This window comes from Nelusetta ayraudi, unplaced genomic scaffold (assembly GCF_046127955.1).
Source record: "Nelusetta ayraudi isolate G7.1 ecotype Tasmania unplaced genomic scaffold, CSIRO-AGI_Nayr_v1 ptg000011l, whole genome shotgun sequence".
NCBI lineage: Eukaryota > Metazoa > Chordata > Actinopteri > Tetraodontiformes > Monacanthidae > Nelusetta > Nelusetta ayraudi.
Genome location: NW_027466061.1, coordinates 15,726,026 through 15,750,614, shown reverse-complemented (window position 1 = coordinate 15,750,614; position 24,589 = coordinate 15,726,026). Strand labels below are relative to the sequence as shown.

Sequence of the window (24,589 nt, the reverse complement as noted above, 5' to 3'; positions counted from 1 at the left end):
TGAGATGCAGGCGTGCTGTAGACCCTGAGCTCACTGTGAGCAGCTTTTCTCTTGCTTTTTTTCTTGGTCCATCAGTGCAGTGGTTTTTGTTGTTGTTGTAGTTTTATTGTCAAATGTACAAAGAACATCTTACTTTTTTCTAAGGAGGATTTGTGAGTTTTACTCATAAAAAAGCCTGCTTAACGTATTCCTCAGTTTATGGAAAAGGTTGCATAACGCCGCCTGTGGCTTTGGAGCAAATTAGTGACGTTTCTGAAAAAGAGACGGGCGACAGCACAACGTGCGGTGACCATGTTGCGTTGTAAACTGTCAGACAACCCCTCTACTCCAGCTTCAGCTTTTGGCTTTTCATATCTTTTTTATTTTTACAACTTTTGTGGTATCTTGTAATTTCACCATCAGCATCGTCATTAGTTCAAAGCTACAGAGCATTAATGCGTCACTGCGAAGCCTTTCTACCTTGGAGGGCATCATCAACCAGGGACATCCGCTGTGGCGAGAGTTCAACCTCCGCTGAGCAAACTAGGGTGTGACAGGGATACACACGGAATGTGATGAAATAAGTACACAACGTTGCAAGGGAGAGACCGAAAGGAGAGACTAGACAGGCGTGTCGTCGCAAGCAGGCCACCACAGTTACACAGTTCCGTACCAAACCAGTCTGGGGTGCTGTGTCAATGGATGTAGTGCCATTTTCCCCATTGGAGATCAATAAATATGATTCTGCAACTGTTATTTCACTGTATGTGAAGCCCTCAAGAAGGCCTCAACTTCCTCTGAGACTTGGTGGCAGCTGCATTTATCGTATTTGTGCCTTTGCTTTTATGCTGATTTGTCTCACTCTTTTTTCTTTTCTTTTTTTTAATTACTGTGCTAGCATATTTGCATCTTAAAGCTGTAAAGCCGCCAGTTCAGGGCGAGGTATATTTCATTTATTTCCTTTTCCTAATTTCTGATGTTGACTGTCACAGAGAAAGAGGTTGAATAATTAGCAGCAGGAGCACACAGTCGTTCTCTAAAACACAGATGTGAATGACAGTAACACTCAGATCGCTGGTGTTGCGTAACTGCCAACAGAGCAGAATGTCTGGCCAAAAGTAAGCCGTCTCGAACGGAGAAGAGCCACACCCACACGCACGCACACATACACATATGCACGTACTACAGCAAATGCAGTCTTCACGCATGCGACTTGACGGATCTTTTGTCAAATTCTTGCAATCAGCCTGCAAAACCATTGGAGATAAAGCGCTCACTGGACACTCGACGCCTGGCGCTGCCTGCCAGAGATTTAAAAATGATTACACGAAAGCAGTGCCCTCTCCAGCCCTTTGAGCTGCTCCAAGATTACGTGCTGATCACGTATCTGATGGTGCCACACCACGTTTACTACAGCCTCTAGTCTGTCGCAAAGGAATAATCCCCACAAATCCTTTATTTTCCTGAGAACACCCAACACACACACACACACACACACACACACACACACACACACAAAGACACGCACACATGGTGGCACAAGAACAAGTGGGGCAAGTGAGCGAAGGCCGAACGCAGAATGCAAACTGCTGTCTCGTCCCACCAACGTCGTGTCATTATGGTGGATCATTTTTCTTGCAATCCACGGCAAGTAATGAAAACACAGAGACAGACAGCAGACGGGGGATGACGCACTCTGCTGTAAGGTTGTGTTCTTGATGTTGCTCTGCAACCTGCTCAGTGTAATAGGATCACAGCGGCCCAGCGCCGGGGTGTCAGGGAGGTCGGGGAGTGAAGCCCAACGGGTTGCAAGTGGCCACGCAGATGCTGATGAAGAGTGATGCATGAAAATCAAAGGCTGTTGTTCATGAAGAAAGTTGTAACACAGCAGCTTTCATCGTCTTAAAAGTTTTTGTCATGTGTCCATCATGGAAGAGCCTATAGGAATTGTGTGCACAAGCGGAATCAAGATTGTTTAATTTTTTATTGAAAAAAAGATTCTGTCAGAGGGATTCGGCACACTTACAGACAAAGTCACTTAATCCACCATCCAATTCTGTTCATCTAATTCCACTGCAGGGCCATGTGTTGTTGCACCTGCTTGTTGTGTATTTGTCGGCCGCATGTCACAAGACAAACCCCCAACATAGTTTTTGGGGGGGATTCAGATACCCAGCTCTGGCCAAATACAGCTCAATACAGTTGTGCAACCTAAAAACAACAACAAACATTTACCCTTATTTTGAAGAGAAAACCCGCCTGCCTGGAGTGAGCAAACAAACACAAGAGCAAAAACACAGAGGATCACGCTGCAGGAAGTTCAGACCACCTGTTAAGTTCAGACTCCAAACAAATGTGGAAAAGTGCGTCACAAGCAGCTAGTTGGCTCATTTAGCCATCCAGACTGCATTAGGTCTCAAACCAGCATTGATTTTAAAATGGACCCCTAAGAAATGTTCCAACTTATTCTCAAATAGTGTTTGTTTAGTTTGAAATATTATTTTCTGACTTTGTTCACCCTGGGTATAAAAGCTGACTCTTGATGTGAGATTAATTCTTGTCACTATTTTAAACCACCAAATCCATTAATAATCCTTTGGAATGCAATCAATGTGCAGCTCTTGAACAGACCTCTGCTTCTGTCACCTGCTCCATGTCTGCAGTTATTTTCAGAAGAGCCGAAAAGAGCGAGAAGACACTGGTCCAAAACTGGCAGTCTGTCCCTAACAAACTAATGACAACAAAAAAAACATACACAGTAAGGTGATCAGAAACATAGCACACAAGCATCATCTGCAAAAAGAGGCGGCCTTGGTCATGTGGATTTTATTGAAGACATATGGTGGAGCATGACAGACATCAACTGTCTGAACGAGATCTAACTTGCTTTGAATAAGAAAAAAAAAAATACTCACAATGTTAGAGTGAAAACACGAGACTGAAAGCAAGTAAAGCCACAGTGAATTTGGAAGCTTGGGATTGCCCTCCAGTGGCCAACGGAGAGGAGATTTCAGGGGCGGATGTTAATTATTTGCATGTGATGTTCCCGAGCGAGGCTGAACGACAAGGCCAAGACCATTTCAGGCGACCACATCTCAGGGAAGGTGCTGTTTGAGAGCATGCGCACACAACGGCCATTTTGCTCACACGGTTTGGATCCCTAGAAAATGGTGGTTGATCCCTTTAAAGTCTCTGTGTTTGTCTCATATTCCGGTTCAAGTGCTGGCTGGGTCTGTATGGTAAATGGACTGCATTAGATACAGCACTTTTCAGCACCTTCCCAGTGTCCCAAAGCGCTTTACAAAGACTCACACTCACTCACCTATGGACGTAGCGGCCAACTAACTGTTGGATTGTGCGCCACTTCAGACTGTATTACGAAACATGATGAAATGCCATTGTTATCTGCAGGTGGTTAATGAAATTGTTTTGTCACATCCTCCTAATCGCTGGCATTTAAGAAGTTGTCCTTATATGATGGAAATGTATTATGGAATGTTGTAAATATGTTTACAACAAGTATTAGTATATTTCTCTCACTTGCTTACTTACTTGCTAACGTCAGTTGGAGCCCGTCTGTGTCTATACGGTGTTGTTGTTGTTAGCATTATTCCCAAAGTGCCTAATGGGACAAAACAAACAATGATTTGCATTAGCTGCACACACAAGAGCACACCACTTCACTGTCATAAACATGTTTGTGTTATGACATTGAGTAAAAGCTGATGACAGAAATTCTGCACCTCAGGTTTAATGTAAATAACCTATGTGGTGTTTATGCTAGTTAAAACACAGCATTGCTCCACTAGTGAACACAGAAGATCCTATTGGCCTTTTCTGTGAAGTCCAGTGGGAACCAAACATATTTTTGTGTCTGTAATCAAAGGAGGATTTTACCAGAATCCGTCTGAAAAATGTGGCGATCCGTCCAAGGGAAAGAAGCCTAATGGGAAATTTTCATCTTCGAAAAAAAAAAAAAAAGCTTGACAAACCTTAGCCTCAACACAGCATATCATATCTAATTTTATTTATCAACAGAATGCACAATGATTCACAGGTATATAACATCTTATCTTTTCGCAAACAAGCACATAAAAGGATTTCCCTCTCCGAGAAAGTAATACAGTGTAACATTATCTTTCACTCTTCATTGAGTGTCAGTTTATCATGTCCCTTGCTGCCAGATCGACGCTCAGGTAAGCGCACACTGCTACGCTCTTATGTAACAAGACAATGTGTCCCTGGTGGCTCAGGTCCACACCGTGGGAACTGCTTCTGTGGAGAGCCGTGCATTGTGGCATTTGAGTTGTCGAGGGGGACAGTGGGATAAAACAGGAATTGTCCCTCAGAATGGAGCCAATTCATTTAGTTGGCACTCAGTAGCCTCTTCATGCAACACGACCCAAACCATGTCAGGCCAGGGGGAATCCAATTCACCCTCTCTGGGGTGCAGCTCTCAATCCACCGTTATCCAACTTTTTTCACTGCAGTACAGCGCATGCACGCACAGTCATTTGGCCCAGCCACCGTAATTGAATTATCAAATCTGCTTCAGCCTCTTGTGTGATTAAACAAAGCATGTATAATGTTTTTGTTTCCACTTGAACGTACAGAGAATTTTTTTCTTTTATACCACGCAGCATAAGGTATAGTTGTGCCATTTAGAAAGAATTGACTTGGGCAAGAAATTGGAGAGACTGAAGGGATTAAGCTGTGTCTGCAGGGTGACGACTTCATTACGAAGCTGAACTGACAGCCTGCTCAATGTATTGCATATGAACGACATAGCCTTGCGTCATTTGCCAGGGCGCGCTGCTTGTCTTTGCTTGGTTTGCTCAATGAAATAAACTTGTGTTTGAAATGCTGGGAAGAACTTCCAGCCCTGACCTAGCAGTTAACTTGCTAGCTAGGCTCTCCAATGTTTTGGGGAAAGGGAGGCCTATTAAAGAAAGCAACACCCTGGAAAATGTTGGAGAAACTCAGTTTAAAAAAAAAACACACAATTCAGATATTTTTTTGAAACCAGTCAATCCAGTAGCAGCTCAAGGCTTCATCCTACTGGTGTAAGAAGTGATGTGCCACTGCCATGTGGTGAGCAGTGATGAAATGTTAAACTAAACTGCTACTGAGGTCAGTGAGGAGTAAAGCAAACGAAAACAACATCCACTCTGAGAAGCTCTCGCTGCTACTCGTTCTGGTTTCAACACAAACAAGACATCCAGCTCAGATAATACAGCAGCAGCCAGGCTGGGCGCTGCCTTCATTTCCCCCTGTTCTTCTGTGTTGTGTGTGCCGTGTGCTAACTGGCTATGTGATGTCAAGACTGGCTGAAAACACTCTCACCTGTAGGTCGACAGAGATGAATGGACCAGCCCAGCGACTCAGCGCGCAAGCTATTCTGTCTGTTAAACGTAAGAAAACAGCAGCGATTTCATCAGAGTTGGTCAACTTAAAAAGGCAAATGCAGTATCCGAAAACTAAGAACCAGTTGTTTTGCCCTTGATCAGGTTTTATCCTATTAAATTAATTTTTTGGTTTGAATCATTCCTTAGTTTAGTTTCGTCCACCTAATTTTCTCAAATTCACGGAAGGGTTATTGAGAAATTCTGCTACAGAAGTGCTACAAAATGACAGCAGTAGTATCAAGAACACAATCAATACCTTTGCTTTTGAACAACTGCATCCAACACTTCCTGGTGGGTGCAGAACAAACACATGCATGTGCTTGAACATAGCCCAGAAAACCATTCATTCATTCATCTTCTATAACCGCTTATTCCTATACAGGGTCTCGGGTGTCTGCTGGAGCCTATCCCAGCTGTCTTAGGGCGAAGGCAGGGTACACCCTGGACAAGTCGCCAGTTCATCGCAGAAAACCAATGGACACATTTTAATCCTGGATTTTAATACTGGATGAAAGACGAGCAAATCTCCCTCCCTGCAGCATCATTCACTACTTTGCGGCGGAGGCTGATGTCTCAAAATGTCCGAGGCCATCATAAGAGCCAACCCAAACCGACTCTGACACCATGAAACGCTCCTCGGAAACCCATTGTTGTTGACTGTATGATAATTAGAGTTGGCCCCGGCTGGCCGGCTGGCTTACGTAAGAGGGGCCTGTTTATTCATGGCGAGTTCAGTTTGTGCAAAAAAAGCCCCTTTGGGATTTCAATGGCTCCATTATTAGGCGACTGGTTAAAGCCTCTTTGAAAACTTCAATCGTTAGAAGCCTCCTCCTCCGGCTCAGTGGCCTGGTCATCTGCAATAACTGATACACAATCAATCTGCATGTGAAGCAATGCGCAGTGGGACGTGAAGGGCTGAACACACGAGCGCACACGTCCACCGTCATTGTGTCCCCTAAATGTTACGCAAGCTCGTCCACCGCTTGATGACGAGCGGTCTGGGAAACACCTGAGTATGCGAATCACCTGTGGCCATCCACACTGCCACCACCACACAACAACAACAGTGGACTCGCTCCACTTCCACTGACCTGCTAACAGAACTTTCCGTTACATTTCGCTGGGCAACAGCGAGGAGAACGCAGCCTGACACAGCTGGGGCATTGTTCTTCACAGGAGTGAGCAAAGCCTCATTAAGAGCCGATGCCCATAAGCCTCTTTGACTGGACCCTCTGCACCGGCAGACACTGAGCCCAGGTAGAGAACGGCAAGCACTGGCCCCGCAGTAAAACCTGGAAATACCCACTTTCACATCCTGTTTTTCAGGAAGAGGCTAAAGTGGATATCCGTAAAAACCTTTAGCACTTTACTTCCCAACCCAGGGTCAAGAAATCGGCCCGGCTTTACAGAGGCGCAAACACCTGCAGCCCCTCCTGGGAATTTTAAACTAGTTTGTTTCTTTCAAAATGAACCCACTTGCAGGTTTTTGTTTTGTTTTCTTAATCAGTGCAAGGTGAATTTGATGAATAAATGTATTTATTTATTCAGAGCGCTGTGTTGTTGGAGGAAGACCAGATGATCTGGCACTGCAATAAGAGGAGCCATTCATCGCTTCGCTGTGTGAAATCAGTGCCTCTTTATGGCCTCTTGATTACGCTGATCTCACCATAATGATGGCTGGGTCACATGGCCCGCCATATGCCAGTCACAGGGCAAGAGACACTGATACCCGGCACATTTATCCAGTGATAAATCACAAAGCCTCATAGTTGAAAGATGCCCCTTATCAGCAGACATAAGTTAAGAGGATATCTATTATGTAATTGTTACATGAGTTTGTGTAAAAACTTGTTGTTTCATGTTTCATCTCTTTTGCAGGTATTGGAAACATCTTCAGTATTGCAAAAAAAACTTAATTTTAAGATTTTATGCTTAAAATGAGCAAATCTGTTTTGTGGAAGTAAAAATCTCCTGCAAACAATGTAAGTGCAATTATCATAATCTCATTTCATTGGAATTTTTAAAGGTCGAAGGTTATGCAGAGTCCAGAGTGTTTTGCTTTCTCCACTTTTCACAAAATGTTCTCACGCAATCCGATCTGAAAATGAGCCCTGTGAGATGTCACTGAGGGAACTGTTACCAGTCGCAGATTAGTGATAGCAGCATGCAAGGCTGCCCCAGTAAAAGCTGTGTTTGACACGAGCCATACTGCTGAACCTGATTTTTTCACTTCGTTATTTCAGGATGCAAAGTGTCCCATTTCCCCTTTGCTTCCACACGCCTCACAGCACAGCGGCCACATCTGCAGCCACATAGAGCAGACAAAACGACACTGGCTGCATTTTCAGACACCAGTACACGCGAGCGTCGCGGCAGTAAACTTCTTGACGAGTCAGCGGAACAAACACCATGACTCGAGGAAAGCCGAGGAAACACCTGTTTCCATCTGTCGTCTGACTTTGACTGCACTTTTTTTTTTTTTTTTTACTGAACCAATGACCTCGTTGTTCCATTTTGGTTTTAAAGGTACGCTTGTAAAATTGTTGTCTCATGAGACTTTTGACTTTACTCTCACTATCTCACTGTCCATCGTTTTATAGGCCACACCACATCAAAAAAGCGAATGGAAACTGAATCCAAGAGCTTCATTTGATTGCGAAGAGCCATAATAATATAGTTAGTTGCATTAAATGAATGCATCTACAAAGCAAAGACTTTATGTCACTCAGGGAAGGAGATTGTGGCGATATCACCAGCGTGCATTAGCATGCACATAGAATTAGCACTGTGCTAAGGTACCCTGCAATATGCACAAGCCACACACTGCTGGCTCAGAGAGGATTTTACAACTGCAGCAGAGATTATGTTTTTATTATACATGTCACCATTGCCTGTAATCCACTTTAACAGGGATCATATACTGACGTCTTGGAACATGACACTAAAGGGTAAATGGCTGAATCAAAGTCATGGGCGTAATTAACCTTGTTAACTTATGACACCGACCCTGGTACAGAAAAGTGCAACTCTCACAGAATTATCACCGCAAAATATGTTTAGCATGCAAATCAAGGCAGACTCTCTCATTTCAAATCACCTTTTTATTAATTTATTTATTTATTTATTTTTACCCAAGGTTTGGAAAAACTTTTATTCCCCCTGAGGTTTTGTTTTGTTTTGTTTTGTTTCTAAGTCAAAACTAGAGACCTCATGGGAAGGTAGGAATGCTCTTATTTGCCCTTAAAGCAGCTCAGAAGGGTGACTTATTTTCTGGCACAGCATGACACAGGATGTGGTATTACACTTCCCACCCAGCAATCAAAAGGAAGAAACCATCAGTTTCAAATCTCTGGATGTTTATCCTGGCAACACCTTTAAATCTGAAGGTGTTTAATGTCATGCAAAACTCAATTGGCCAATGTTTTCTTGCAATATAATATAGAGCTCTAGTCAGTCAGTAAACACCTCATAAATGAGAGAAGTGCAGTTTTTACTTTGTTTGCCTGAGAAAGTGTGTGCAAAGGGACACAGGTATGCAAATCAGCAACGAAAGGTCACCTAGTTTTCTGACAGTGTCAAAGTGCAAATACTCCTGTAGATTTTCTGCACCTTTTACCTCATCTAACTATTTATTTTTCTGATGTTTTATTTTTACTTCTAACGCTATAAAACATTTTAACTTTGCATTCTAAAACCTGCCTTATTCCCATCACTGTGAGTATTGACATCAGGAACGCTGACCTCAGAATAAATGGGTTGCACTTTGTCCCCTTTATAGTCTCATCTAAGGCTTTTATCAGACGTGTGACGCAAGGGCTTTATACGTGGAACTCAAAGATGCTCAAACGCAAATGTGCTCAACTGCTGTGTGGAGGCTGGACAGAAAACACCAAATAGAGAGACACAAACATTAAGACAGACCATGTTTCTAAACACATTTTGTTGGAGTTGATTTTCAGTACATTTCAGTACATTAATTTAACTTGTTGGAATGTTTGTTTAAAAGTTATAATGATGACGCAAGGTTCCAGTAGCTCTGGCCAAGATCAATGGCAGAAACGTCAGTACTTTCTTCTACGCATTCTTTTTTTTTTTTTATTTAAAGTAAAAGTAGAATCATAAGAATAGAATTCATGCATTTTTGCATTCCAGCCAGCAACCTTTTTAGCTGTCCAGGTGTGAAAGGATTAGCTAAATTTCACAGCAACAAATCAAGTTTTTGATCTAATATCCATCAATTCTTGCTCTGTCTCTGAGCTTTGTGGTCACCCACCTGTCCGTACACCTCGTCGTTTGGAGTGGACAGCTGCAACGTCGCTAGTGCAGATTTAGGCGCTTCGCAACATAACCATGTGTTGGATCATGTGCAACAATCAGCCAGGATAAGGCACAACACTCAGGCTGTTCCCTGAAGGCCCCGCGCCACATAAAGACCTGATTATCTCCTCCTCTCTGCCCACTGTTGGCCGGCCTTGCGGAGTGGACAGACAGTGGACTCAGTATTTTCCCTTCCTCTGTTGAGCGGCGGGGACTCTCCTCTGGCCTTCGCCAGGGCGGCCGCGGCGATTTTAAAGGGCGCGCTCTTGTTTTGGAAAGCAACTGTGGGAAAGTCATTAAAGTGTAAAGCATCCGCGCTTTTATTTCCCTCTAAAGGACTCCTGGAAGAGGCGTCCACCAAGGCGCGGGATGTTAATGAGTGCTGACACAGAACGGCCACCCCCACAGTGCCGTGTGTGCCGATAGCCGCTGCCATGGTGAAGCACCCCTCAGCCGTAAAAAAAAAAAAAAAAAAGAAGAAGAAGAAGAAGAAAAAACCACAGTGACGCACAGCGTGAGAGGTTTCCTCTCCTCTGCTGGTGGCCGGCGTCCACCAGCTCTCCACTAAATCAGGCCTTTTCCTCCTCAAAGGCAACAGACTTTTAGGCAGCCGTTTGAGGATCATGGGGTCAGTCACGAGCCTCGAAGATCGTCGCAAATTGCATTCGAGACAAATGACTCTGAGTCACGCAGAGGGTCGGGCCCCACAGCAGCCGCGCCTCACGGATCCCGTCATTATGACTGCGTGTGATTTACAGTCGAGGGGTGAAGCAAAACTGCATGTCACTCTTTCACAGAGCGAGATGACCCACATGTAAACACTATGATCACGGCATTACGAAGAAACCACCAAAAAGGACACACAGAGCGCGCACCATGACAAAAGGCCCGACACACACACGCACACACACACTGTAGTAGCCCTACAGTGCGACAACTGAAATGCAAAACTGCAAAACGATGCTCTTGACTTTTTCTGCTCTGCTTCCTTGCAGACGACTCAAATGTTATCTATTTGAGAACCTGCAGACACTCGCAGACAGCTGCACAGAAACACACAAGGGCATGAGCCACCCAATGTTGAGGTTGCGTCCGTGTGTGTGTGTGTGTGCGTTGTCTGTGTTTTTTTTTTTGTTTTGTTTTTTGAGCATGACAACCCTCCACTAAATGTAGAGCAACATAAAACCGGTCTGAGGCAGTCTGCTGTGGATGGCCGTTTTCTCATCCGCTGCATTTCTCTGAAAAACGGGGGCCTCTGCTGGAAGCAAGCGGTACCACATGTTGTTTACCAACCCACCCTTGCTTCCCCGGACGTCTATGCACTCGCTGCGTTGAAACGGCTCGCTTTGTTCTATTACCGTGCTCCACATTATGACTATTAAATGTATTGTATTTAAAACACACATGCACACAAACAGCATCACGTTCACTGACATTTATCGAACGCATGAGATTGAGAACATTTCGAAGGCTGTTTGATTGTCGTTGTTGACATTGATTGAAATGTTATTAATGCAGCCAAAGCAAACAGTGTGTTATTTTGGCGTAGTTTGGCGTTTAACGTTTAACCAGTTGACAACCTTGAATAGCAGAGCACTCTATTTTCGAGCTGCCTATTGATTTTTTCTTCTTTTCCCAGTCAAACAAAAACAAAAGCTCAACATTTACAGACCACGTCAAAGACCCCGAGCCAAAGTCAAGAGATCATATCTCTGCTCAGTACGGCAAAGTCACTGAGGCCACATCAACTGTTGACAGGCTGACTGACCGATCACACTGCATCAAATCCACTCACGTTCAATACGTTGTTTTGTGTGCTCTTTTTTATTTTACCCGGGCCTTCTCTTCTCTTTACCCTAACTGTGTAAGTTCTCCTCTACCAGGCCCACGTATGGCGGGGTGAAAAGTGAAGTTACGTAACAGCTCGGCCACTTGAATGCTCTGCCATTTAAGGGCGAGTGAATGGGGGTCTTAAGGATTGCCGCAGACCCATTGTCGTGCTGTGATCGGTATTCAACGCAATACCAGTAGAGGCCTGAGCGTTTCCAATCAAAATCAGCTCCGTCTTCAAATCTTCCCCCCTCACCCTCCATCCCCGCTGTCAGGGCATCATGAGGCCCCAGACACCCACCAGTGTGCGACCCCTGGAGGACCACAAACATCCCCGTCCACGTTTAGAGCCCTGATAAATTGGCTCTGCCGTGTGATCAAATCATGAGTTCAAAGGTGCTCCAGGCCCCAATCTAGAGCAAACATGCAACACGAGGGTCTGAAATTTACTCTGCAACGAGGAAAGAAACGACCATCAGTTCACACGCAGCCGGTCGTAGCGTTTCCTCCTGCTTTCAATGGTTTGACACGATCTTTGACCTTGTTCTTGAGCGTTTGGAAAACAAATCCAACACCCTTTTCTTTGTCATCCAAAGCTGCGGAACATGCTGATATCTGTCTGCACCGGTTTATACCAGTCTAAACACAAGGCTTCGCCCCCACTTCAGTGCGTTCGCCTCGTCCCTTTCCCGCCCAGAGCGCCTTTGAAAGCGGAGTGAGCCGGGTTAGCTTTATGTAACCAGTGTCTGCTCTCATAGATCCTCAGCAGCTCGTCTTCCCCTAATCTCTTCAGCTTGATTACACCCTCCGTCCCCTGCCCCCCCTTTTGCCCCCGCCCCCTCCGCTGACTCATTCGGATGGGAACATTCTCACACACGAACACATCCATGCGGGAGAAGCGCATGAGCAAGGCGACGGGATCCGCCACGTTCTGGTTTGGAGCGGATGGGATGCTTGTGATTGCAGGTGTGTGCATGTGTGCCTTGCGTGCGTGTGTTTGTGCATCTTGTCACAATAAACACAATGGCAGTGGGTCGCTGCACCTGACATTTCAGCTGTGCCTAAACATATATATACTGTATAGATATATAAACTCTTTCTGTTTCTTCATTTCCCCTCCTCGCAACGTGGCTCTCAGCATGCATGTGCACAAAAAGTGTGCAATGCTGCAATTGATTCAATCCAACAACAAACGCAGATTCTAAAAAAGAAGAAATCTATAAAGTGCAGCGGCACGCACAGAATGTGACAGTGTGCATAGCAATAAAACAAGAGGAATGTGAGAGCTTCATTTCTGCATGGATTTAGTGTAAATGGGCTGCTGAAGATCTCAGGTGGTGATTGATGAATTTGAGATGGGAATTCTGCCTCAGTTTCAATAACGATTTCTTTTTTTCTAAATAGCTCTTTTGTGGTCATTAACTTATACCTACATGGATTTTAATCTAACCTAAACAGTGAGTTCTCCTCACTGTCACGGGAGTCCGCTTAATATGAACCATGTTCAAAAAATGTTCACAAGCATTGCTAAAGGGGGTAGAAAGTTCATGAGAAGAACATTCCTGACATCTTTCAGACTCAGCATTTTTCTCTTTAAGTGAACTATGAGGTGCATTTTAAGAGGCACCTCAGGTCAGCGAGAGAGATGGAGGTTCAAGGGGCAAAGGCCTCGCTCCTATTTTCTCTGTTTTCTGTGACAATCAAGCTCCTCTGAAGTAGTGAACAATGACCTGACCTTTGCTCACCCAAGCATAAACATGTAGATATTCTCCTGCGGCCACCGCTCACCTACAAACCTGCAGACCATGCATCCAGCATGCTCCAAATACTTAGCCTCCAGTTGTAAGATATGCCCTTATTAGGAGTCACAACCCCTTTCTGTGTTCAACATCAACTCTGTGGTTCACAATTGGCTCATATGATCTGCTTGCAATTTACTGTTGAAAAGCTGCTATGAGTCAAAAAGATGAACCCTTCCAAAAAAAAAATAAAGCACGCCAAGCAAGCGTGCTCACATTAACGTCACATAATAACACAATTACAGTGTTGAAGAACACAATTAGGAGCACAGTTGCGGAGATGGTGTGAGTTGAAAAGAAGTTTAAACACTTCCTCCCTATGGTGTCACGGTGCAGGCCTCGATAAGAGGCAGCCACACATTGCACGCTGCAGTTAAGTGACAGCCTCGGCGTCTTGGCTGACTTTCCTCGCCATGGCTCGCAGAGTAACCAGCCCTGACACACCATCTGCTGCTTCAAACTCTCCCTCGCAGTGTTTTAGCTCCCTGGTCCTGTTAACATATGAGAAACGTGTCAGGAGGCAGCAGCACAGAGAAGAGGGCTCGGGTATGAGCTCCATCATTTTTTAACCATATCTTTGATTTCCAAATCATTTATTGAACCATAGCTTTGGAGATATGTTCAGCTGTGAGTTTGCTCATCTGCTCAGTTCATTTGTATGAGCTTCAGTGATAGAGGGGCTAAAAATGGGAAGGAGAGGAGGGGGAGCGAGCTCCATTTTGTCACAAGTGTGCTGCCACCGAAAGTAGGCCATCATATATCTGCTTTTCAAAATCGCACAAGAGGGCTCTATCAGCACTGGAAGAAACACATTTTGAAAACACTATCTCATATTTGTCAGACTGATTGAGAGTCTGACGAGGCATAGAATTCAGATAGATTTCTCCCTGTAATTTGAATTGATTTTTTTTTTTTTTAAATTAAAAAAAGATTTTTGTTTTTGTCTCCATCAACCAGGCTTCAAGTCCCCACTTTCTGCTGAACATAATCTGCTTTCCCATTCGTTCTGCTGCAGCCCAGAACACGTTTTTTTTGTGATCTACTGACATCTACTGGCTCGATCTACCACACATTTTGCGTAACCTCAGTGATGAACAGATGGGGCTTTGATGACCTCTAGTGGGCATTTCCAACAACTGTAAGCATTTGACGTATGTATGTATGTATGTATGTATGTATGTATGTTTGTATGTATGCATGTATGTATGTATGTATGTATTTTTGAGAGCCTTAGATTATCAGAGCAGCAATAACTTGTAACAAATGAATCTTCAAGCTTAAGCACAAGCATGCACCTGCATGCACTACTATATACAGACTCATGTTCATTATACCTACATCTACATATCTGTTAATTTAACGAAAAACATTCTTTAATAAAAATAATAACTCCAAAATAATAATTCCCTCTTATATATACAAATTAATAACTGATTTTCCATCCATCCATTTTCAATACCCGCTTCATCCTGAGCTCAGGGTCATGAGAGTCTGCTGGAGCCTCTCCCAGCTGTCGAAGGCAGGGGGACACCCTGGACAAGTCACCAGTTCATCGCAGGGCTAGATGACTGATTTTATACAATTTAATTTTTGGTTGCTGCCATGTATTGCCATTAGAGGACACATGATAATGACGTTATAAATGCAAAATTGAGTTTGTATCTTTTCCATGCAATATGTGACAAAATGCAGTGAGGAGACATTTTCATGGCACCTTCGACCTGACACTGCAAGGCATGTTTTGTCAGCAGCAGCTGGTAGCTTCAAAATTGGAACAGGTTGCTATTGTGGCTGGCTAGCATTAAACATGGCCTAGCTAGACACATGGGGGACAAATCATGAGCACATAGATTTTGCCATGCCTTCGGAACCAGGTAATAATATGGAAAGGACATTGACAAGATCTGTATGATAGCTATATGCAGCGATGATGCATGAGTTTGTTTCCACAAGACTTCAAGGCATTTTCTCCCGAGACTAAAAGTGTTTGGAGTGGAAGAGAAATTTAAGTTGTTATCATGCAGCCATGGAGAAGATTTTGAGACGAAACATTGCAGCCTGACGGAAATCTCTAAGGCTGTGTGTTATATAGACAACAGCAATTAAAGTCACTCACAGCAAGAAGGTCGTGGGTTCGATTCCGGGGCCTGGACCTGAGAACTTTCTGTGTGGATTTTGAGGCTTCCTCCCACACTCCAAAAAAATGCATGTGAGGTCAATTGAACACTCTAAATTGTCCGTAGGTGTGCATGTGCATGTGAGTGTGAATGGTTGTCTGTTTCTATGTGGCCCTGCGATGAACTGGCGACTTGTCCAGGGTGTCACCCTGCCTTCGCCCAGCAGACCCCCGTGACCCTGACCTCGGGACTAAGCGGGTATGGAAAATGGATGGATGGATGGAAGAATTCCTACCATTCTGGAGATTCATAGCCTGCTGATGCAAGATGCAAAAATGTGTTAAACGTGTATATATGTTTTTCTCTGTATATTTATTCCTCTTTCCTCTATCCTATCCTCCTCTTCCACTCCTGCTTTTCCTTCTCCTCTTCTTTGCTCATTTTCTTTTTTCACGTAAACAAATGTAATACGTACAAATAAATCACATATATATTTTTTTTAAAAAGACTTAAAATAAATTTAAAATAACTTAACACATAATGCTTTTAATGTTTGAGTTGTTTTTGGAGACCCAGTGGCTCCAACAGCTAAGGGGGAAAAGAAGAGGCAAAAATGATGGCAAACTGGCTTCACCTGGAAGAGGCGCTGGCAAGAAATAGACAAACAACAGAACTCCAGCTGACAGATGTGGAGCTCCAGACAAACAAAAGCACTTTTGTTCAAATATTTTTTATGTTTTGCAATGATGTCAAGGAAGTAAAGAGGCCTGTCATGACAAAAGAACATTTTATTTTTACCTCTTAAACGTTTCCCATATTTTACTTTTAAAATAAACAAGTCTTCCCAAAAAATACCTTTTTCATCCATTTTACATTTTTTTCTACTCAGTTGTATATGTGCAACACAATGTAGAACACAGACAACAGGTCACATTTTCACAACAGGTTGTTTTTTGGCATTCTCATGTGTCAAATGTCCAAACATGCAAAATAAGACGAGTCTGACAGGAAAATTGGCCCTTTAAGGTGCTGTTTAACCAATAGTTCACTCTTGCCATGATTTGTACAACATGGTCACTATCCTGCATCATAGAAAGTCATTTTACATGCATTTTATTTTACATAAACAGCCACATATGACACTTTTCACAACAGTGAGCGGAATGCAAATTCTGATGGAAACAAATATATTTTGATGGGGGGCGGAACGCAATTGTGCACTTGGGTTATAGCCCTCATTAGTCGATCCTGATATCTTAGTGTAAGGCAACTTTCCTTGCAAAGGAAATCAGGGTTTCATTGTCTCACACAGACATCACAGTGATGTGGCAGATACTGATTTTAAATATAATCTGTATTAATTCACTCTGTCATGCTCCTTGGCTTGTCCATGTTTCATATAATCCTTAAAATTACAAACCTAGATCATTTCCTGCATTGTGTATTTAATTTTCTACAAATTAAGTGGAGAAAAAACTGGTACCCATCTTTAATCGCAATAGAAATTGGCAAAACAACAGGAACATTTCCTCCTTTTATGAGCACCATCTAAGAAAATCTTCATAACTGCCAATGTGTTGGCCGCTGGAGCATTGTGCAACTAATGGGGTAAATTACAAGAGTATAACATTGAATAACAGAATATATTGTGCCAGTGTCCCAGCTCCACTGTGACAGATTTATTTTACACACCCAAAGTAAAGTCAGCATGCACGATAAAACACAAAATGCCAAATGTCACAACAAGTGTATAGTTCACAAATGACCTTTCACATCTCAACTTGAAGCTCTGAGGACAAGTCACATTGTTTGGATAAGCCCTCTAAAATCCCTGCCGACAGCTGAGGTTTCTTTCTACCACAGTGTCAGGGCAGGAGAAATAATGTCCAAGCGAACACTCTCCATGATGCCCCTTTCTGGGGAAACAGCACAGAAGAGGTAGGAATTTGGATTCCAAAACTCTGAAACACCTTGATGTTTTCTTAACATTGCATGCTAATGACCTGTTGGCAACACAGGGACAAGGTAAACCGGGGGCACAATTGCACAACGCGAGAGCCCTCCGCTGCCCAGACAGACAGACAGGGATTTACACTGACAGTGCTGCAGCCTTGGGAGAGTTTGTGTGCTGCTAGGTGACCACCTCCTCACGTGGCAGGTTGAGCCTTACCTCTCCTCCAGCGGCAGCGGAGGCTGAGTAGACTGCGGTATTGGGCACAGAAGAAGCGCCGTTGGCCCCCATCATGGTGAACAGTCTCCCAGGCTCATCCACAGGTGGAGGCTCCTTCTCGGGGCTGGACACCCGGGAGGACCCCGGCGAGGACGTGGGGCTGAGCTGCACGGCCGTGGTGTCCTGTAGCGTGTGCTCGCTGGTCTCTATTTCAAACGCAGCCCCGCCGGCCAGCCCGCCACGTCCCATCAGCCCCCCGCCCTGCCGTCCCACCTTTGACCTGTGCGAGCTGTGGGGAGGGGGCAGGCGGCTGCACACGCAGCAGGCTCCGAAAAAGGAAAAGGCCACCAGCAGGAGGACGGGACCCAAGATGATCGGGGGATTGGCAGAAGGCACGAACGAGGTGAAGGCAAAGGCTCCCACCAGGGTGATGTTAAGTCCAGCCAGCATGATGCACAGGCCGCAGGCGCAGCAGAGCGCCGGAGAGGGGAGACCGTGCGGGCGGGACCTCCTCCTCGGCTTCTTCTGTTGCTCCTTTTTCGGCAGCGGCGTGCCGGTGCTTCTATCAGTGATGACCATGGCTGACACTCTCCCTTCCACTGCGATCAGATCCTCCCACGCGTCAGTTTAAACTTTCCCCCTCAGCGACGATGGAATCAGTGCACAGGCAGGAAACATCTTTGTCTGTTAATGTGAAAACACAGCAGCTGTGAGACCAAATAAACAGAATCTGCACTTGAAGCCTGTCACTGCATCCTGAAAGGTCCCTGCAAAACATATTCATTTTTTTGTTTGTTTTTTTGTAAAAATCACTCGCTTTCATCAACAACTTGCAAATGGCTTGCAGTGTTGTGGAATAAAACAGCTCATGCCACCCAGAATGAACTGGAGTGAACTCACTGCTTCCATCAGCACAGGTTAAAAAAAAATAATATACATGCATATAGTTGCTTCACACACTGCAATGAACCAGTGTGAAGAAAAAAAATAGCTGTTTTGGTGTGCATCAATATAAATTAAGGTTATAAGGTCATAAAGAGATGTAATACTGTCTATATTTTATTAGATGTCTATAAATGTTATAATGTGTTATTCGTACCAACAAGCCCCTGGAGACAGGGGTCAGTATGTGGTTGCAATCCAATTTCATGAGGGGATATTGTGAATCAAATAGCAATAAATGAAAATGAAAAGAAAATGCGTTGAAAGAAAAAATCATCTACCACCATTGACGTGAACTCGGATAAGAGAACGTTGCACCGGTGTGACGCATTCCTCCCTGCATTTCTTTTGAGTCAAATCTTACCCTCCATGTCAATGCCGGGGCTGTTCCCTTGATCTTGAGATGCTCTTTCTGATGCTCCCAGCCTGATCAGTCGGTGAGCGGTTTGGAAGAAGCTCCCTGAACGCCTACTGGGGGATTCCGGTCCGGAGGGCACAAGTCATGACCGCCGTTCAACCGGCTGCTGCACAAACGTGCCGGCCGCTGGCAACATCGCTCAGAAGGAGAGATGGTGGCATCTCTTTGACGAGCCGGGGCGCAGTAATGCTCCTCACCTCGCACCGGGACGCGCGGCAGCTGCAGCGGTGGCGGCGGCGGCACCACCTGACGGGTCGCTCCGCAACGGAAACTGGAAGAAGGGAGGCGCTAATATGAAGGGGGCGTCTCCCCGGCAGGGGGCGCGAAGTCCTCTCTCATCATTTCTCTTATCGTCTGATTTACGTCGAGTACACGCGTCCCTCCTTTGAGGAGCGTGCGTGTGCGCCTTGCTTAAAGGCCCACTAGGTCACCTCTATTTGCTTGTTGCTATTTTTCTCCCTCTCCAATGATAAAACCAATCTCCTTGTCTGCGTTTTTTCCGCCGGAAGCTCAAAGCCCCTGGTGTTTGTACTTCATTTTTGCTTTCCCTCGTTATTGCATTTCCAGCTCCGAACACAGAAGTGAATAATATAGGGCCATCCTTGAGGAAAGTGGCCAGGGACAGGGCAGAAACAGGCGTAAAAAAAAAAAAAAAAATCAAATCCATAGGAAATGTGTGGGATGAAAATGGCAAGCAGTCGCTGAAAGGACCTGACAGACGTGATAATAAAATGCTTATCTGTGGGAGATGATGAAGGTGGGAATGAAAGGTCAGAAACCACAGGGAGGCTCCAGTGCAGCTGTTCAGACAGGGACAATGTGACGTGGCTCTTGTTCCACATGCAGCAGAATTGAATGAATTCTTTTCTTTGTGACAAAGGTAGGATGCAACTACCATTACAATGAAATGCAGGAAGTCACTTCAGGCCAATGCTAATGCTATGAATTAGCGTTGCATTAGCTGCAGACTTATGACTGAGGACCATTGCACTTGCAATCATTTTCCATTTTGTTTTTTGCCTTGCCAAAGGTCAAATATTTTTATGACTAAGTGGCGATTAAAGTCATGAACTGCCATTTTGTATAAAAAACCTTAATATATATTTTGTAAATTTAAAGAATGCTTGAAATTGTTGTAAGAATTAAGTTTCTCTCAGGACGCAGGGGCAATTGAGCCCAACCAGTGTGCGATTATTCCCCCGCAGTCACAAAGCAACCATAATAATCTCTTAATCGACGATTGAGAACATTGTGCAACTTATGAGATGAGCTGCACACAAGTGGGAAATCTGAACTTAATTTGCTTCACTTCATGTCAGGGACTATTAGCAAGGTCCTCCAATAATAATGCTGAAACCTTCAGAGGTTTTTATTGGTGGGAACAACAGCGGGTGGATGACACAGGAAGGTTCAAAACAGCCTCTTTGTTCCACATTGGACAATAACAATGAGCTGGGATGAGCTGGGAACCATTGCCTGGCACAGTCATGGCAGGTCATGATCAGAAGGTGATGGCTTGGGGTTCCTTCGGGACAAGACGTCGGGCATGTCTGCAGACGTCCTGAACAAAACACAAAGAAGTATCGAGTGAGGAAGCTGTGTTTTGCTGCTTCTTTCTCCCCTCTGCATCACTTCACACTGATGTCATACCCCTCCTCTGGGTTGGCCTCAGCCTTGGGTCCTCCCTCCATGAAGGTTCCCATTCTGCTCTTGGAACGTTCCAGGTTCAGTTGAGTCCCTGCAAAGACGCAAAGGGGAGACACTGATGGGTTAGCCTATGAGGAACTGACACTTGTTGAAAAAACTGGAGCACCACATTGAAAGAATCAAACGGCACAATTTCTCAGCAAAGGCATAATTTGTACTCCTTTGTCCCTTTTATGGTCAACAGCTACTTGTTACCTGTCTGACTGCCTTGACACTTACCCTAGAAAACATTCAATAAAGCCCCTCCCATTATCCTTCACTCCTACAGGCATTACTCATATTGTTTAACAACAGGAAGTGTGTTTCACTCTCCTACCTTCCCTTCTCAAAGTCTCAGCAGGTTGATCTGGAGCGGGACTGGCTGGGTTAGGGTGCACCCTGAAGTTTCCTGGGAAGATTTCATATTTTTCACTGCAGGAGGTTTTTTTTTTTTTTTTTTTTTTTTTTCTTTTTTTTTTTTTTTTTTAATAAATGAACAAGCATGTGTTACTTACCAAAGACTGGAAGGATGTGATTGATGTTCAGCCAGGCTTTTATGAAGGGGTAGATAGAGATGAGTAGGCCTGAGAAATAATAGCACACTAATATGAAATAGTGTTAGTTATCACTCCCTTGTCATATTTAAACTCTGAAAACTCATCATCTGTTGCAATTGTTCAAAACAAAATCAAAATTCTATCCAATTATGTTTCACTTCCAATGACACAAGGAGCCCACAGGTGCCACCAAAACAAACCTCTCTGACAAAACAGCTTGGTTGGATTATTTTTAGCGTCCCAGATATTGTGTGGGGTCTCTTCCTGTTCAGCTCCAGGTTTAAAGTAATATGTGCGCACTGTGCTTGTGTTCATCTCAGTGGTGCTCGGCTTTAATTCAGCCGTTATTGATTTCCCTTACAAGCAAACAGAGCTCAAATCAAAACTCCAGCATCTCCTGGGGGAGAGACTGACGCATGCATGTTCTTAAAATGTCATGCAACTGAAAAAAAAAAAAGCAGTGAAGAGGACATTCTGTTTATACCTATTAGTCAGCCAATGTGTCAAGAGGAAGCTTCGAAGCAGAGATGGCAGCGAGGTGCATGGCTGCAGCCACAAAGGATCTATGAACATGCTGCAGTTTGGACTTGTACACTACTTGGAACCTTGCGCAGCAGCTGCATCGCAGAGATTGCAAAGCTGAAACATCATGTATGGAATTGAATTGAATTGCTTTATGAGTGATTTCCTTCGGTGCATACAGTAAATTAAATGAATAAGCTAAACAAACCAGTAAAACATAACTAATAACTAGTAAACCTAAAAAATAGTAATACGTTTTACTAAACATATTAGTAAAACATTACTAATGTTTTACTATATTAGTAAAACATAACTGATATAGTATCTGTCTTGCCAACCTCCCGATCCTGTTATTCCAAACCAATTACTTTAGTTACTATGCTGCCCGTAAGAGCCAAACTAAGATTAAAAATGTTGAAATGAAAAAAAACAACGAATGCCTCCTGGAAGCCTCCAGCTGCTGCTGTCTCATTCAACAACAGCCCCACCCTTTCGATACAAAATATGACAGATGAGGAAATGTTCCATCCAAGATGCCAAGTTAAGATATAAGAAGGATAGATTACCAATTAAAAGGTGATCAAATGATCAGTGAGACGTTGGCCATTAACAATGCATGCTTTCTCCATGAGATAAAAAGCTACGATCTTTGCTCTCTCTCTCTCTCTCTCGCTTAGTAGAAACATTTTATCTTGACGGCACAACTTGTTGATCTGTCGATTAGCTTTAACATGGGTATCAAAGTGTCTGTTGACCTTCAAATGCCAAGGCAGGTTTTTAAGTTATTACAGAGAGGAAGCAAACACAGAGGTTATGCACTTATGTTCAAATAGCCACATCAACATTCTGTGACCATTCTGTCACACGAGGAAAACCGAATGGTTCAAAAAACTTTCCTGCCAAACTGGATCAGTAGGTTCCTGCAATGTTTTCCACATACTCACCAAGGCCCCCGGCTCCGAGGAAGATGCCTCCCACCGCATCAGCATCACATTCCCTGGAAACCCCGATAATGATGCAGCCTGCGACAATGCTGAGCAGAGCGGAGCCCACCCGTAGGCCATGGTACTCCCCGACGCTGACCGGATTCATTCAGCAGGTGGAGACCCCCCACCTGGCCCTCACAGTGCCCAGCCACTGCGCCTCTTTCCTTTGCTTCACTGCCTCCCGCAACTGTACCTTCATCTGAAGTTTTCCCTTCACTCTCCCTGCCACAGAAACACTTTCTCTAGCGGCGCTCCTCATCTCCATGGCTTAAGATGTCTCATGCATCTTTAAAGAAGAAGCTTGGGTTTCTATTGCTGTTGAAAATTAGAAAGCTTGAGGTGCTGACTCTAATTTCAAGAGCGTGCATACTACAAATCTGATCACGGTGCCAGCGTCCAGTATCTCATCGCTGCGAATGCCTACAGTTACATTTTCTGGCCCTCGTGTACTTTTGCAGAGCACAGCGGGCTGAACAATTGATCACAACATTATGACTTTGGTGCACCTCAGCACAGGCATGCAAAAAAAAAAAAAATGGAGTGTCCCTTAAGTAAATATGAGGGGTCAAATCAAGACAGAGGTGGACTGTGTTCTGCTGGTGTGATTTGTCAGTGAGCTTGAAGGGAATGGGTAAAGAAAGGTTCAGACAGTCCTCTGCAGTGGAGCATGAGGCCATCCATAAAGACCTCCAGTTGCCATAGGAATAGCATATCCATGGCAACAGAGGGTAAAAGAGGGTAGCAAAGATGAACATGGGTGAATAGGACAACATATGAAGTTAAGAGATACATGGCCATTGGCACTGGAGCTACTTGGCTCTGTATGTAATGTTTAACAAAGGTCTGTAATATGTTATGTATGTGTAAAAGTGTCCATAAATCTATTAATATGGATGAATATAAAAATGTAGACATACATTATCTTGAGAGGGAGTTTTTTTTCTGGTTGGTAAACCCTAATTAAATAGGCAACAACTCAGAGCTCTATCTGTCCATCATGTTACCAGCATACGCATTTAAAAAAAAAAAAAATCTAACTAATAAAAACCCTATTTTACTTGACAAAATACGATACACCAATAGGTGTCTTGTCAAAAAGACCTTTTAAAGTGAGCAAAAATTACTGCGTTGGCCGGGAATCGAACCCGGGTCAACTGCTTGGAAGGCAGCTATGCTAACCACTATACCACCAACGCCGTGTCATTTCTTCCACTGCTTTTGAGTTATGACATGTACGCTGCCTGCATCGGTTCTGAATAAACATTTGATTTAAATGTGACTGTTAACGTTTGCCTGCGTTTATATCTGGGACTGTAGCGGGTTCGCTCAGGAGGAACAGGCTATAGCCCCGGAACAGTGAAGTTACGCTCCAAGAAGGATAGGACGTGTGATGACGGTGACGATGTAAACTGATGTAAAGAAAAAATGGCAAGTTATATGGTGATAGTGAGGATGTAAGTCTGTAGCTAAGCATTTAAAAAAAGATAGTGGCCCGTACGGGGATCGAACCCGCGACCTTGGCGTTATTAGCACCACGCTCTAACCAACTGAGCTAACCGGCCTGATGACATTGAAGTGGCCCGTAAATGATTTTTGGACAACTGGCTAAAACTGCCAATGTCATTTGAAACAAGAATGTAACGTCAACGCAAACTGCTATTGTTATTTTTGTTGTAATGTTGCTAATAATGCTCTTATCAGACCAGCTCACTTTTGCGTAGTACATTTTTATCCATTGCATTTGACTCCATACGACACAAAGAGATACTAATCTCAAGTATTCAAAAATGCAAATAACACATTTACAGATACGAAAATAAAAGGGGTAGATATATCAGCGTAGGTCTTCCTATATATATTG

General features: G+C 44.0%; 2 protein-coding genes and 2 non-coding genes across 4 annotated transcripts; all 4 read right to left on the bottom strand.

The window, feature by feature from the left end:
- Window positions 1-17,480: 17,480 nt before the first annotated feature.
- tmem275a (transmembrane protein 275a) lies at window positions 17,481-19,888 on the bottom strand. The gene is made up of 2 exons (XM_076021415.1): window positions 18,924-19,888; window positions 17,481-18,301 (listed from the first exon to the last, which is right to left on the bottom strand). Exon 2 carries the CDS (start codon window positions 18,194-18,196, stop codon window positions 17,579-17,581), a length of 618 nt encoding a protein of 205 aa, XP_075877530.1. The 5' UTR covers window positions 18,197-18,301; window positions 18,924-19,888; the 3' UTR covers window positions 17,481-17,578.
- Window positions 19,889-20,153: 265 nt separating this feature from the next.
- On the bottom strand, window positions 20,154-23,914 carry kncn (kinocilin). Its single transcript, XM_076021414.1, has 5 exons — window positions 22,687-23,914; window positions 21,179-21,247; window positions 21,001-21,072; window positions 20,628-20,715; window positions 20,154-20,538 (listed from the first exon to the last, which is right to left on the bottom strand). The coding sequence occupies exons 1-5, from the start codon at window positions 22,832-22,834 to the stop codon at window positions 20,463-20,465; spliced, it is 453 nt and encodes a 150-aa protein (XP_075877529.1). The 5' UTR covers window positions 22,835-23,914; the 3' UTR covers window positions 20,154-20,462.
- On the bottom strand, window positions 23,853-23,924 carry trnag-ucc (transfer RNA glycine (anticodon UCC)). The gene has a single exon. It is a non-coding gene; the product is annotated as a tRNA-Gly (tRNA).
- A 292-nt stretch (window positions 23,925-24,216) lies between these two features.
- On the bottom strand, window positions 24,217-24,290 carry trnai-aau (transfer RNA isoleucine (anticodon AAU)). Its single transcript has one exon. It is a non-coding gene; the product is annotated as a tRNA-Ile (tRNA).
- Between the last annotated feature and the right edge of the window lie 299 nt (window positions 24,291-24,589).

Excerpts from the sequence above, each read along its gene's own strand:
- tmem275a (XM_076021415.1), bottom strand. The coding sequence starts at position 18,196 with ATGGTCATCACTGATAGAAGCACCGGCACGCCGCTGCCGAAAAAGGAG.
- kncn (XM_076021414.1), bottom strand. The coding sequence starts at position 22,834 with ATGAATCCGGTCAGCGTCGGGGAGTACCATGGCCTACGGGTGGGCTCC. Across the intron at positions 21,248-22,686 it reads CCTCGGAGCCGGGGGCCTTG|GCCTACTCATCTCTATCTAC; the intron begins GTGAGTATGTGG and ends ATTATTTCTCAG. Across the intron at positions 20,716-21,000 it reads TGAGACTTTGAGAAGGGAAG|GGACTCAACTGAACCTGGAA; the intron begins GTAGGAGAGTGA and ends GCGTCTTTGCAG.